Source organism: Salarias fasciatus, chromosome 20 (assembly GCF_902148845.1).
Source record: "Salarias fasciatus chromosome 20, fSalaFa1.1, whole genome shotgun sequence".
NCBI lineage: Eukaryota > Metazoa > Chordata > Actinopteri > Blenniiformes > Blenniidae > Salarias > Salarias fasciatus.
In genome coordinates this window covers 16,952,097-16,968,240 of record NC_043764.1, presented here as the reverse complement: position 1 = coordinate 16,968,240, position 16,144 = coordinate 16,952,097, and the positions used below count along the sequence as shown (strand labels likewise).

Sequence of the window (16,144 nt, the reverse complement as noted above, 5' to 3'; positions counted from 1 at the left end):
AGTCTTTTTTATCAAATGGGAAAACTGAACTCCATCGCTCTGGCTCCGGTCCAGACAGACAGGAAAGTATAAACAAGATTTATCTCTGCCAGATTCACCTGGAGCCAGGATGAAGGTGCACAATGGGATGGTGCCTAAACGTTAGAGAAAGTGGAACAAAAAAAAAAAAAATGTAGAGAAAAAAAAAAAAAAAGAACAGATCAATACGGGCTGACCATCACTCCAGTCTCAGCTTGGGGTAATGGGCAGCCATATTGCATTAGCCCGCTGGATGGTTCTCCTTCAAGTGGTGAAGCGAGACTCCTGCTAATGTATCTGACATTTCAATGGAACCGAACAGGGAAGCCAAAGAGAAACATCTCATGGCTTCAGAAACCAGCTGCTGCACGCGCTGCAACACTGATCCCAGCCTTTACCCAGCAGCACACTCACAGTCCATACGCCATACCTTTGCTCCATATTCACAAAGATTTGTCTTATCCAATCCATTCCAGCCGGTTTAGACTCGGAATTAGTGCCTTTCAATGAATCCTGCGCCTGTACAGTTCTGCTATTACATAATTAATGTGTTTATCAAAGATACGATGCCCTGCAAACTGGGAGCTTTTCTTTAGAGGGAATAATTCCCATTTGTGTATGAATGCAAAATATTGCAAAGTGACTGGAGCTCAGTGGCAACAGGATGAGGGAGCGACAACAGTGGCTTATAATTCTATAGCCTTTGTGTAGCTGCTCGGGAGCCATAATAATATCAGTGTGTTTACTGCTCTTTGCACAAGGAAAAAAAAAGGATCATCAGTAGGAAATGAGAAAACCAGCTGGAAGAAACAGCATTTATCTCAGGATGTAAGATGAATGGAAACTTCCACAAAAACCCTTAAATCAGGACTTTTTCTCTTATTTGTTCCTACACAGACCTCTCTCTGTCTCTCTCTCTGTCTCTCTCTCTCTCTCGATGCAAATTACGCTGCCACAAACAGCTTTTTAAACTTTTAATGAGTGATCACAGTGGACATGAATGCACGCAGATAAAATATTCATGCATGCCGGACTTCTGATCAGTGCCTGTGGGATTTCATTAGCTTTCCTCATTTTGGAGGTGCCTGCACATTAGTCTATCTCCAGAAGACACAGAGATCACTCCCCGCAGGAAAGGTATCGGGATCCATTGAGACGGAGGTGAGGAAGTGAAATATTGCTCTTGCCATGAAGAGGGGGTAATTCTTTTCGGGCCAGGTGACAGTCCTCTTAAAGTGATCTCAACACAAAAGGAGGGAAAGGCATTGTAGCTCGGAAAAGAACAGATTTTTTCAGTCACTGTGCATCAAAGCTGAAGCATGTAATGCATTTTAGACACTCTTTGAATTTCTGCTCCCATCCTAAAGGACCTCGATACATCAAATACCGTGACAACAAAAATAATAAATTCAAAGCAAGGATACAATAAACCTGTGCAACCGCCGTGCAGATGAAGTGCCTGCATGGCAGACCTGTCTGTGTCCCTGGCAGTGTAATTGCTAGTAATTGATCACTAATCGAAAATGAATGCAGCTGTTACAAGTACTGAAGGTTCTCCCAGCTTGTTAGTCATTACTTAAGTCAGAAAAAAAAAAGCTGCTGTCTCTGTCCCGCTCACAAGGTAGCTGTAGGATTTAGCATCAGCCAAACCTGTTATTCCTTCACTGAACTCCTCAACAGACAAGTAAACAAATCGTGATAACAGCATGAAAGATTTACAACTGCTACTGAAATTAATATTGGCCTAAATGCTCAATAAAATAAAGACACTGGTTATGTGAAGTCCCTGTTTTACAGAATAACCAACATTAAAATAAAGCCCCATCGACACGACAACATTTCAAGTGAAATCGCATCATTTATGTGTCAAACAACTTTTGCATTTAGCGGTATTTTGAAAGCGATGGCAGTTTTTCACAGACACGACAGAAACTGTGAAAACAGTGCAGCTCATGTAAGGTCACGAGTTAAAGCTGCTGATTATAATACATCATAAACATCAAGCATGGCGAACAAACCAACATTAATATGGACAGAAGACAAAGTTGAATTTTCAGTACGAGGGACTTTCAGTTCTAAAACTACCACAAGACTGTGGACTTTCCAAAAGTTGCACTTTCCCCCGTCCACACAGAGAAGGAGAGACGTTCCACCTTGACAGTCATTTTCAAAAAGCAGTATTTTCAGTGGCTCCTAGAATCTGTTGTCATGTAGTTGGACTCCATAAAAGATTGTCCCCTGTAGCCTATTCATTATCTTTAATGAATAAGGTACAGGGGTAGGGTATATTGTATGTATATATATTTTTTTACTTTATTTCTTAACAATTGAATTTCTCCACTGTGGGATTAATAAACTATAATCTGATCTAATCTAAATGAACTGATGTGACCGTCATTACACTGACTGCTCACAGCAACACTACATTAATATGATCTAGAAATGTGCACCCACTATCTTTAAAAGAAGTCACTGGAAGAGTAATAACTAATTTTAGCACTGATGTTTAGTGTCACTGACACCGAATTTAATTATTGCTATAGCTGGCAGCTATTCGTAGTGAAATGGCAGAGAAAGCAGAGAAAAATTCGGGCTCCACCTGAACCTGCAACGGCTTCCACTGAATCACAAAGCTGGAAAAATGAGTTGGAAGAAGCTCCGAGCTAATCCAGTTTGAATGAAACAGGAGGTCGGACCAGAGGTGATATCAGAGAGCCTTTTAAGAGACAGCAACCACTGCGAGCGTGGGATGGAGGCATTTTGCCGTTTTTTTCTGCTGCGCAGGTAATTGTTTGGTTTGTTTTCGGGAGGTCTTCTTACATGTGATTGAAACACTGTTAAAATAAGCGTCTCCCAGCCCCTTTTCTCCTGCAGACCATGTGTGTTTTACAGGAACACCAAAAGCGAGGGGATGTTTATGAAGTCTTTTGCTGTGACGCTTTAAAAAGTAAGATTTTTTTTTACGTAATCCAGCCTCGGTTTAAGACCTCCTTGCAAACAATGTTTGTCTCATCACACAGCATGCTACAATAATAAACCCCGCGTTGCAGACAAACTGCAGCAGCGACTGTGAAAAATCTATACTGAATTTCTGTCGCACAGCATAGCACACCACATGATTTGATAAAACTGGTGACCCATTGTACTGTACACCAACCCGAGCATCTCTTGGCGACAGCAGCGACCGCTGATTCACATGTACCACTACATGCCAGCGACCGCAGCAGTGTGGAAGAAAAAAGGTGAGTCATGCATGTGCACAATATTCAGCCCAGTCAGGAGCAGAAACCACAACACCTTGTTTGAGTGCAAAACGCTTTTTTAAAGCACTCTTCAAGATGCTTATCCTCACCTCCCTTAAGTAATTTATAAGGGTAACAGTTGATGGGGAAAAAACCATCATCACTCCTTTAAATAATCACAATTAATGTGGCTTTATAAGAGCTTGCAATCATGACTGATTTTAACAGATTGCCTAAAGAGCTCCCACTGGTTTGACTCTCTCAGTTTAATACTTTTGTTTATGTGAGGAATGTTCACCAAATGAGCAGGTTGCTTTTTTTAGTTTTTAAAGTAAAGTGTTTAAACTGTGGTGCTGCAGCCTTGCAGGCGAACAGGGTTAGCCTGACCCCACTGACTATCATCATCATCCTCACGACAGCGCACTCTCACTCCCTGCGACAACATGTGAGGCTGAGTGAAACGGAAAAGCCAGGCTGTAAAGCAAAACTCCTCCAAAATGGCCAGTTTTTGGATGGTGGGAACACATTTAGACATCCATTTTCAAGCAGCTCCAAACCTGGCCGTGCATTTAAAAACCACTAAATGGTTACATCTAAGCAAAAGAGCAACATGGGTACAAGATATGCTCATTACCGTGACGTGGTATCTCCTCTACAAGCTGTTTCTCTGTCTACATTTCCAGTAACACTCCACAACTCGCTGGGGAGCTACAGCACAAGATGCCAAACAGATCAATAATTCATCCGCCCCAAACAGATTTTTTTACCATGAATTGGAAATGCAACACTAATCTTCTCCTGGGTGTGTGCGTAAGTGTATTTTAAAAGTCATATAAAGTAATTAGAATTCAATTTGCTGCCCCCCACCTGCTTCTTTGGAGAGTTGCGTGAAGGCCTCCACCCCCTTCTCTCCATAGCTGCCCTCGGAGGCGATGGTGGAGACGTAGGTCCAGTCCAGCGCCCGGATAATGTCCACCATGGCCTGGGCCTGGAACGAGTCCGGAGGAACCACCCGGGAGAAGAAGTCGTAGCGCCGGTCGTCGCTCAGCTCCGGCGCCGTCGACGCGTAGCTAATCTGCGGGATCTAGACGAGAAGAAAGGAAAATTCACTCATGTGTTGTTTGCCGTTCCCGAGCTGCACCACACGCTCTGAGAAATCATGTTTTCCAATGGCCGTGTCCAAAATTGCTCCCTATTTACTGTACTGTGCACCACATTTACTGTCTGCCATTTTACTTGAGTGTTCTCAATTTAGTATTCTGAGTGTGAAATTTATGCACCGTACACTCTCAGCTCAGTGCTTTGAAAAATTCCCACTGAGGAATGAAAAGATTTTTTTTTTTTTCTTTCCTGCCAATTCTGCTAAGCGGTGTGCCGCACACGATAGATACAGCGTTTACCGGGATCAGCTATATTTTGGGGCTAAAGAAATTCAAGCACATTTGAAGATTGATACAGCAGTCGCAGGTCTGAATGCTAAACACAAAGCGACTTCCAGCTGATTACCAGGAAAAGGCTCGGAAACAGCTGGCCCGGCTGCGTGCAACACAATCAGCCTGGCAGCAACCTCGCCGGTTATTTAACACATTATCTGTTGTAGGCGCACTTTCTAAAATGTCAAACTACTCCTTAAAGCTATCAAATTAACTAGAAGAGTGAGGCAGGAGAGAAGGAAATGTTTGTAATACACAAACATTGCTGTTTTTTTTGTTTTTTTTTTTTCTGGCTGATGCTCACTGCCTCACAGGTACATGACTGGCTGCTGTTGACAAAATGAGCACAACATTTTTTCATGTATTTCTTATTACCTTGTCACTTGGTCATCTGAGAATATTTTCAGGCATCCAATATTTTTGCACAGTCGGTAATGGATCCGTAACCCAGGCAATATGCAGTGTTGTCGCATTAACTCTTTACAAATCAGTGCTGGAAATCAATTTGCATCACTTTTTGTTTTTTTTTTTATGCAGCCGGGCATCGTTTTAACTGACTTACCTCCCGGTGAGAACCTAATCTCTTTCTGTCGCCCTGCAGCAAACATCCAAGTAAAGGAACCCAGCATTGCACCTGTCCTGTGTTTAGATACAAACTAATGGGATCCACTTCAGCTGCTGTGACTTAAATAGTGCAGTCATCAGGGCTGCAATGTTCCAGTTTTTGTTAATGTCCTTAAAGTTTCAATTCATATCCTCATTTTTCAGGTTGTTCTTTGCAGCTGTTGAAGTTTTTGGCTGCAAGATTCTATTTTCAAATGTTAGTGTGTGCAACCCACAAAAGCAGGAGGACGTAAAAAAAACTAATATAATATTTGAGATTTCTTTAGAATCCAGCAGACTGCAAACTGACCTAAATCTTTGCACCAGTTGGTTCCAACCCAGGGTCTGGGACCCTCTTGGGGAATTGGGGGCCTGAGGCTTAAATTAGATTTGCAAATGGAAAACACAGCACAATAAGACCCTTAAAAAAATCCAGAGCAAACCAGAGCCCAGTACTACCAAGTAGTATTAACATGCCTGGAATCTGGGTTAACAAACCCAGACATGATCGATCACTGCAAGCAGTGCTACAAAGCTGGTTATCAACTTTATAGTTCAACCAATGGAGGAGCAGACAATTATCCATTTCAACACTTCAGTCAGACCTAAAGCAACACTGCTGCCACAGCAAAATCAGGAAAGAACACTGACAGAAAGCTGCAGATCCTGTTAATGACTAACTTTGTGAGACTGCTGATATTAATACTGTATATATAATTCATAAACAAACAGTGCGGTGATCACTCAATTTCACTTTATTGCGGCCCAGATGTTTTTGGCGAGTGCTTCCTCAGTGTCCTTCCTATAGCTTATATTCTGCATTGAGTTCTTTTTAGGCTCAGCTGCCTTGTGTGAGCACACTTTAGGTTGGAATACTAATTCCTCACTGACAGCACGAGCAGTTGTGCATTCCATAAATTCATGTTTCTGCAGTATGCCATGTGCGACCATTATTATTCACCTCATTATTTCACATGCAACCGGAGTGGAGCTAAGCGCACTTGGAAACAAGTACAAAAACATACTTCAAAGCGCTCAGTGACAAGGCTTTATTTTATTATGTAAAAAGGATTGTATCGCTCCCTAAAAACGCTTTCTCTTCTCAGCCCTCCTCTCATGACCCGCGCACCAACTTCAACAGATCTTCTAAGATCTAATTAGTAATGAGGTGATGTTTTTTATGCTCATTGATCTCTTTTCCAGAACACAACCTGCTCGGAGTAGGTTAGCCAGTCCACCGCAAGTTACCGTTGTGATTTACCGCAGAAAGAAGCTAACCAGCGTTGCAGGGTGGAAACCCCAGGGTTAATCCTTCAAGTAACCTTGATAAGAGAAAATGCATTTTCGCAGCACAGGCCTCTGGAAAGCTGTGCACTGTTTATATTTTCAAGGCTCCTGGTTTTTTTTTTTAAGTTGGTGAGAGTTGGTATAACCACCAAAATGTTTGCCTCACAGTAATATTACAGCAAATCACAGATTCTGATTCTTTATATTTGAGTAAAATGCATTTGGATGCACTTGTGCGCTGACTTAGGGTCAAAGACGCTTTGGCAAAGCAAGGAGGCAAAACACTCTTTAATGTTAACATTTTCAAAAGATATATATCATAGATTCTTTGAAGTTTTGCACAAATAACACTTTACTGAATGTTCGACTCACCAATCATACTTTCTGTGAGTCTCATTAATGTGAAATAATTGGTCTTGAAGAAATGTGTGCAGATGATCAAAAATAGCATCATGAAAGGTTAAAAGCTGAGAAACAGGTTCTCAGTTTGGGTTCTAAGGCTGAAAGTCCCTGTCGATTTCACAGGAGACTTTAATCTTTCCTTTTTTGATAAAGCTTGTAGAGGGGACCGGCTCAGGTGACCCTGACATGTCCCTCAGTTATGCTTCTGCACTTTGCGGCTGCTGGCTGACCTCCCATGATGCACCGGGCACCTCTCCTGTGCTCTCCTCACTTCTACCCTGCATGCATTTATGTGCCACCATTGCAGGCCATTAACTTTGTCCTTTCTTTCCTGCAGTTTGTGCTTTTTTTCACCCTTTTGTCCTCTCTCTCTCCCTCTCCTTTCCTGCAGGTATCTGCACGCTTCTGTTCTGCAGCGACTGGCCTCGCCAACCTGCCAACGGTGGATCGTTTCTCTGTGCCGATCGTTTCTCTCGCACCGGCCGGTCAAAGAACCCTGAAACCGATTCTGCTGAAGGTTTCTTCCTATTAAAGGAGTTTCTCTTCCCATCGAAGCTCATGTGGGAATAGTGAATTGTTTTGTTTCTCTGCTTTACTCTGAGATCTTGACCTTACTACGAAGCACCCCAGTGGGAGCCAAAAGCTGAATTGCAAAAAAAAAAAAAAAAAAAAAAAAAAAGAAATTAATTAAATATATCAAGACCCTTTTTTCTATTAAAAAATAAGCAAGATGAGACTATTTTGTCAGAGCAGTTTCCAAGGTCAGCGATTGAGTTTCGTGTGGGAAGATGTTGAATAGACTTTGCATTTGTTTACCCCTACCTGTGCGCTCTGTTCCAGCTAAAGGAAGCAGGGTAATCACGCCTAATTATCACTATCAGTGTTACAATCATGGCGCAGTCTTGTAAGCATGAGGGAAGATAAAAGAGTGTCTCTTATGGCTACAGAGAGAAGAGACGCTATCACTCAAGCTCTTCTCAGACGTGCAAGATAGTCTTTTTTCCTAATGGTCAGTAGCCTGTTAATAGGCTGCAGGTGTTTGCTGACCTTTGAACCTTCTCAAGGTGTTCGGGGTTTCACTCATCCTTGCAGCGTGGCTGTGAAGACGGCAATCGGATTTGTGAGTCGGCTCAGCCCCCCGGACCAGAGTGAATTATTAAAACTAAAATCGTGTATGAATTACCATGAAATATTTGACGGACATTTACGTTTCCCAGACCGTGAATCCAACTGATCTGGCGATCGGCCTCACCGGATCGCGGGGTTACGCCTGTGCTGTGGGATCCTTGACTGACAAGCTCACACGGTCATCCGAAATGGTAAATGGAGTCACATGTGAAGCGAGTTTCACCACCGCAGCAGTCTCAGCATGAGCGGACACGCAGGCACACACCGCCGGGTGCAAAATGGGGTTGAAGTTTTTTCCTGAGGACACTTCAGCACCGAATCGAACCGGAATCTAACTGCCGTTATACCAATTAAGTCATAGCAACATCCATTATTGTCTGTTACTGAGCCAACTGTAACGAATCCTGGCGCATTCAATCTCAGGATGACTTTGAGATAATCGGGAAGGCCGTCATGCTACATGCTGGGGTGCATCATTGATTTTAATAGTTTTTGTACTATTGTGACTGGATTCATTTTGTGTCAAAAATGTGAAATGAGTGATTCTGTACATGTTACCCTGGTGAAATACACTGGCTGATTGGACGATGACAGATTGCCTGTTTTCTAGTAGTCTCTGGGGTTTTTTTTCTAGGTATCATAACTGGTCCAGAAGTTAAGGCTATGACCAGTGCACGTGCCAAAACCTGCGAGGAGCGACAGGGCAGAAATCAAAAGGCTGAAAACACTTGAATGTGATGAACGAGTCACCAGAGCTCAGCGGAACGTCTGATGCCTTGTTACAATCACGACTGTTGAAGCAAAAAAACATCTAAAGAATCGGGAACCGTGTCTTTCGAAGAATTGGACACCGCTGATCTGGTCTCATCATCGGGGGATTAAGGTTTCCGGTAATGTTATTATAACCAAATCCTTCCACACTGCTGCTGTCCCAGCAGTCTTAGACAGGGCAGCAACCTTCCTCTGTGTTCAGACAGAAACCGAAGTGACCTTAAGAAGAATCGTGGCGGCAAACAAAGTCGCTGGAAAGAAATGGTCAAGAAGTTGGCTCGGATGGCACAAATTGATGGAAAGACATCGGTATCCCTGGGCTTTCAAAGGAAAGGAGATTGTGAGACAGAGAGACAGATAATCTTCCACAGACAAAGGACTCTATCTTATGTCCAGCACAAAGCAGCACAGGAGCATGATGGGAGTCTTTGCCAGTAGCTCACTGATGCAGTTGTTGTTGCTTTTCTCTCTCTCTCTCTCTCTCTCTCTCTCTCTCTCTCTCTCTCTCTCTCTCTCTCTCTCTCTCTCTCTCTCATCCAGTGCCTCCACTGTTTCAATAGCAAATGCACTTTTTCTCCGCTGTGTGCTGATTCGTGATCTTAAATGTGGTCCGGTGGACTGCTGTTATATTAGTGCCATTATATTAGTCGTTCATTACCAGACTCACACTTAAAGCTCTTACAGACAGGACAATTTTGAGTTCCTAATTGTTCTCTCTTCTACTGAGGAACACCATCTCTTAATCACAAACAACACAATACGTATTGTTTGCACGGTGCACAGTGGATTGGGAAAGAAAAATTACCAATTTCCATCACCGAATGCATCTAAACTGTGGTTAATACAAGCGGCGAATCTCTTTCCTGACGGAGGAATTGCTCGTAAATGTTTGACAGAAACAGGTTTGACTATTGTCCGGATGTAATTTTAATGTTCAAATATTATTACTTTCAAAATGACTGTTGCTGCGATCTTGGCCTGCCCTCCTCTGGAAAATAGCTCTCCATCTCGCTGAGATCGCTTTGTTAAATAAAGGCTTTGGAATAAAATTGCTATCTTTAGGCGGCAGAAAGCGGTTGTGATGTTGACCAACTAAAACAGGTCACTGGTGAAGTGTTTTCCATTAACGCTGCGGAGTAGCTCATGTCTACATAACTTGTTTACAATCCGCTGGATACACACCAGGGTTCGATATATAAAATTATCATTGTTGCTTTTGTTGTGTTGCTTTGAGCTCTTCGTTAGAGAATTCACTCTGAGGTTATTAAATATCTGCAACAACAAATAATTACGAAATTTATCTGTGCAAACAATTCAGTTATTGCTGTTTTGTGAACGCACCCACGAGGCAAAACAAAAGTATCTTCATTATTTGCTCAGGAATGATTGAAGACAGGAACACGGGACGGGTCAGGATCTAACAGCCGCTCTGTCTAGTTTTCTTGTCTTCAGACTGGTGAGGCAGAACACTGGCATCTTATTCACTGCATGGAGGATGACTACAGACAAAAAACTGTTGTTTCCTCTCCATGAACAAGTAGATGACAAAACAACCTCTGCAGTATTGTTATGACTCCATTTCCAAAAAAATCAACCGTCGCGATGCACCTGGCTCTATGTGATGGTGGTCAGACTGGATTTCCCAATACTCCGAAAAAACACTCCACAGCTTAAGAGAATTTTGCATTAAAGACACTAAACCTTCATGAAACACTCCTTGGAGGATATTTTTGAGACTTGTTTTGTTTATGCAGCTTTTTTTTTCAACATAGAACAGAACAAAAATATAAATGTAGCACTTGCTTTTGCTTTCATTTTTCATGAGCTGGGCTCAAAGACTTTTTCTCTCAAACATTGTTCACAAATGTGTCTCGATCTGTGTTGGTGAGCCGAGATACTCCCTCCGCCTCACAGGTGTGGCAGATCAGGATGTTGATTTGACTAACCTACTAACCACACCAGCCCAGGACCGCCACATCCAGCCTCTTCACCTCCAAGACAGTCTGAGAGCAGACACCCGGACAGCTGCTGCAACAATCGGTTTGCAAAACCGAATCATTTCTGCACAAACTGTCAGAAGCCTTCTCAGGGAGGCTCATCTGCACGCTCATTACCCTCATCGGGATCTCGACCTGACTGTAGTTCCTCATCATATCCAGCTTGAGAGGGTAAACGCTCACATTCGCCGGAGTCTGGCTCTTTGGAGAGGTGCTCTCCAGGTTTTCGCCGTTCAGGGCAGAGGGCGTCATGAGGGTGAGCAGTTTGCTGATGTTAAACATTGTGAATCAAGTGGTCCATGACGGCGGTGGGGTTATGATATGGACAACATACAACATACCCAGCTACATTTTGTTAATTGCATTTTGAATGCACAGAGATGCTGTGATGAGAGTCTCTGGCCCGCTGTGCCATTCATACACGACTGTCACCTCATGTTGCAGCATGATAACGCTGATCAAGCTCGACCCCATGCGGCAAGAAGCTGAACCCAGCTCCTGGAAGCTGAAAACATCTCAGTCTTGCATGGTCAGCATACTCACTGGACTGTGTGAGGCGAATGGTGGCCACAACAGACACTGACTGGGTGTCAGATCCCACAATACAGTAAAACTGCACAACTAAGTGTCCTTTTATTGTAGTTAACATAACACACACCTGTGTAATAATCCAACTGTCTAATCAGCATCTTGATCTGAAAGACCCGTGAGGTGGAGAAGTGCTCAGTCATAGATTTAGACAAATTTTTTGAACAATATTTAAGAGAAATGGACATTTTGTGTCAATAGACAGCTTCCATCTTTGAATTCAGCTCATGAGAAATGGGAGAACAAAAGCCAAGTGTAGAATGCATCTGCGCAAACATGGCATCACTTATAATTTTTTCTCACACACCAAAGCAAACTTTTCTGTCTTTATTTATCATGAGCAGGAGAGACAAACTTTAACAATCAACACTTGGTTTAAAAAATACACACAGAAATGGCAGGAGCTCCAAAAAAATAATAACCTGCTAGAAGTTAAAGCACAAACCAAACCCTCTTAGAACCATTCACTGAGCACTCAGACTATGTGCGGCTGAAACAGCGAGCTTTGGTGTGGGGAGAACGATTTATCTTCGTCACTCCAATCTCATTTTTTATATGACTTGTAGTAACAAATAAATTCTCAAAAATGGTCAGTTGTCAAGAAGAGATGGAGCATTTGATTGCTCACAATATTGTAAACATCCCATCAGCCCAGCTGCAGTCGCCCCTGGCGGCATATTGGGGTTCAGAATGTCCACATCCCATTGGACAAGTGGATTCTCGAGCAGGGACATACATCATTTTCTCTTGAACTCGGCGCAGAACCCCATCACACAGTCTAATATAGGCGCTGTATGAATGCCATCCATTTCTGTTAGAGTGATCAAAAGCAGTCGGACACTGGGGAAACACTGGAATGAGGACACAGTGGCTTTGCTGATGGGATCGCTTCAACTCACAGAGTGTGAGTTATAGCTTTGACCCACAACTCAAAGGGGGTCAACTGCACAAAGCTGACAAATAGAAGAGTCGTGGAGGAGGTCAGAATCAAGACAACTCAATATGCCTGGACTCACTGAAAAGAGGGAAGAAAATAACGTCGACGACTAATCGGCACAACAACAAATTGGTGATGCAATTAAGCAAATGTGGAGGTGAGAATGCTTGTTGCATGCTTAAGCCCCTTTGGCGCTGCCTGAATCCAGAGTGCACGGCCAGAGAGACAGAGTGAGGCAAAGCGATGAAGTTACAGGGCGACAGTGAGCTAAATCTAAAAAGACGCCTTCCTCCGAAAAGCTGAAGCATCTGTTTGAAATGTTTGATCGGGGTCCATCTATCAGAGCTGCTGCTGCAATCGTGTGGAGTCAAAAGGTGCTGGAGGTTTTGTTGAATCACCTCCTCGCTCCGCCCAGCTGGGACAGAAAGCCGTTCCAACATTTGTCTCTCTGGAGCTTATTTGCTGCAAGGAAGCATTTAAGATGGCACGGTCTTTTTACTTTGTCCCAGGCTTGTATCCTGCTAATATGATTTCTCCTCACCTTATTCCCCCATGAATCTTCACCTTCCTGCAGTGCAAACATTCACATTTTCAGACTGTGCTTCTTCTTCTTTTTTTTTTTTAATTACCACAATGACCTCCAGGTAGCAACAGAGCTGAACCTTGATAGAGGGAAAAGCTGCGGCGCGAGGATTAAAGCTGCTAGAATTATGATATATGGCGATGCTGACTAACTGATTAGATTGTAACACCTTTGTGTTTCTCTCTCTCTTCGCTCTCTGCAATCCGTAAATTAGATTATAAGCACCAAAGTTTGGCTTTTCCACTTTGGTCACAGTTACATGATTAATTCTCAAATCCATCAACTGAATAAGGTCTTGTTACAACAAATTGCAGCAGATTTTAATGTCTTTGGAGCAGCTGATAATGCAGAGATAATAAGGCGCGGAAAATAGATGTTTTATCAACATTTATGATTCATTTTCTGCAAATAACAAGCTTGGAATGAATTCTGAATTGTTTTCTCTCAGTCTTTCCATCTAAATTGCTTCTGTCTGTTCTGCTTCTTACGATTTCCATGTGGCAACGTGACATTTCAAGCCAGTACATGTAAAACATGTCGGTATACGTGAAACAACTCGGCAGCAGCAAGGTGAAACGGCGACAGTGATGCCTGAGAGCTTCAGCGACGCGGACGGTAAACACGGGCTGATCATGAGCAACTGAAGCCTTGACGAGGGAGAATGATTTACGATGCCCACTTTCAGCATGGCAATTACCCAAAGCTGATGTCTGGCACCTGTCATCTACAGTATAGATCAAAGTTAGGATTGCTGAGGGTAATCGCCTGGCTTGCTCTTGAATGTATCTGGACTGACAGGATCGATGGAGGGAAAACACAGAGGTCTGTTATAGGGGACACTGTTGTATTGATTTACCACCGCAAAGTGCTGCGGCCGCCCTGAATAAAAATCTGTTGGTGAAGTCTGAAGAAGGCTGTGAAAAAAGGAAGGCCGAGGTGTTGGGGTGGGGGGTGGAGGTGGAGGTGGGCGAGTTGTAATCTGCTTACTGACATCAAATGAGAATTTCAACCTAGGTGTTTAAAGAGGAGAGGTGACTAAGAGAGGTTGTGCAAAGGTTAGACGTGTTCACGGTTAGTGGGAATGCCAGGTGAAGTTAATTAGAGCGCCCTGGCCTTTCTGCCGGATTCCCACCTGCAGCAGCCCACCAGCACCATGGGCGGCTGTGAGGAAGGTGAGAGCCTGGCATGTTTTTGCTTGAACCGGTCTGCTCTGCTAATGTGAAGGTGATTATTCTGATGAGCTGGGAGCCTTTCTTGCAGATGCAGCTCCCCTCTGTCTTCCCTGGGCTTTGCTTCATGTTAAAGGAAATGCTTTTTGAAGAAAAAATATGCGGCATATGGCGCGGCGCAACTCTCAGCCGGGGTAATGGGAGTCATCTATCCTTGCCATCTCAGAAGAGTGAGCTGTGGCGGTGTGAAAAGGCGCGCCGTCTCCATACAAATCTGAGTGGAATGACAGTCCATGGGTTCTTAAACAAAGTCGCCGACTGAAAACAAAGGCCGTCGCTCAAACAATGAGCCGTTCTCAACAAAACTCTGCACAGAATGGAGTCAATCAGTGTCAAAAACTCGGCACCAAAAACTGGAGGGTCCAGAATGGGCTTTCTATCCATTATTCCCAGAGAAACTCTCAAACACGGAGTCCCAGATGAACTGTTAGTGGCAGAGCTGAAATGTTTCCCATGAATGGCTTTAACTGGAGCGAGGGCAGCCAGGCAGGTCGTGTTGCAGGAATCCCTGTGCCTCTATTTGCAGCGTGATTAGCTTCTAACTATATCTCAACATCAGTCAGCTCCGTTCGGCTGTTTGCAACAGCTCACCGCCATGATGGCAGAAATGACAGCGGGCTCCGGCAGACCCGCTTCCAAGTCCGTGCTGTTAGTGGCAAAAAGCCAATGTACAGATTGTCCACATGACACCAGCACCGTCACACACACACACACACAGCAAGCACGATCACATGCTCCGGCCAAGAAGCCGTCGTTGAAAATCCAAACACCCGGGAGAATAAATTTTGCTCTCAAAAGAATAAAAAAAAAAAAAAATCTCGTCACAAGATTTATTTGCAGCTTCACTTGCCGGCGTTGTAAAGCAGCGGCGGTCGATATCCTATAAACAAAATACAGTACAATAAACAGGCCTATGAAGATATTGAGCTGTTATCAAGTTGTACATCTCTCCGGCTGAACCAAGCCACAGCGGCACTGTTGGGACCGGGATCAGACAGACTTTGGTTTTGTATTCAGACAGCGGTGCCATTTGTTAGCAGGGCAGAGGTAATGACTGTGTCCATACATGCAACCTCGGGCTGGGCTTCGGTAATCTCTCTTTACCAGAGCGTGGCACTGCCAACACAGCCGAGGAGGAGGAGGAGTGGGGGGTGGGGGTGGGGGGCAGCTTTCCCTCGCTCTCTCTGTCACTCTTCCCCCTCCTTCTCTTCCTGCCCATCTGTGTCTCTCATTCTCACTCAAACTCCGTCTTTGTGAAGGCTGCGTTTCATCGCAGTGCCCTCACACAACCTGCGACGTTCAGCCCCTCCAACCCTCTGCATGCTTCAGACCCGAGACGAGAGACGAGCGAGCCTGGTCCCCCGCCCCCGTGCGTTCCTCCCCCCTCCCCATCATCTGTTTGAAAGCAGACACGCCCACACAGATGATCAGCAGACACTTCCTGCCCAGAGAGGTCCTCGGGCTGCCAGTTTCCTCCCAAGCCGAGACAATCTGCCCTCAGTCATTTTCTCAAATGCCAGCCAACTTTCCCCATCTCTGTGTCCTCGTCGTCTCTCTCTTTTCTCCCTATTCTGTTTCCTATTCTCCCTTTTCAGCACTCGTTCCAAAAAAAAAAAAAAAAAAAAAAAAAACAAACATTCACACACAACTGATTTGTGTTTGCGAAGACATTTGCCAAATCTATGTTTTTTACACTATTTATTGAAAATTCAACTGCAAAATGTTTGTTACGGATGGAAAATCATTTGTGTGGAGCATTTTCCTGACAGCTGGTCCTCCATTTTTATTATTTTTTTTTTTTTTACAACAATATCAATTTGTGGCCACTAAGAGACGATAATGACTTTATAAGAGCAATTTGTCAACCTGGCATTAAACCTAAAAACACAACAGTGACACATTGTAAGTTATTAGACAGACATTTTA

The 16,144-nt window shown here is 43.7% G+C and overlaps 1 protein-coding gene across 1 annotated transcript in view; it reads right to left on the bottom strand.

Annotated features, from left to right (window-relative positions):
• The window catches only part of grm7 (glutamate metabotropic receptor 7), a 79,119-nt gene that overhangs the window by 38,636 nt on the left and 24,339 nt on the right, over positions 1-16,144 (bottom strand). The window contains exon 2 of the mRNA XM_030119514.1: positions 4,128-4,344. Within this exon, the coding sequence (XP_029975374.1) occupies positions 4,128-4,344 (217 nt within the window). The remainder of the gene's footprint in view (positions 1-4,127; positions 4,345-16,144) is intronic.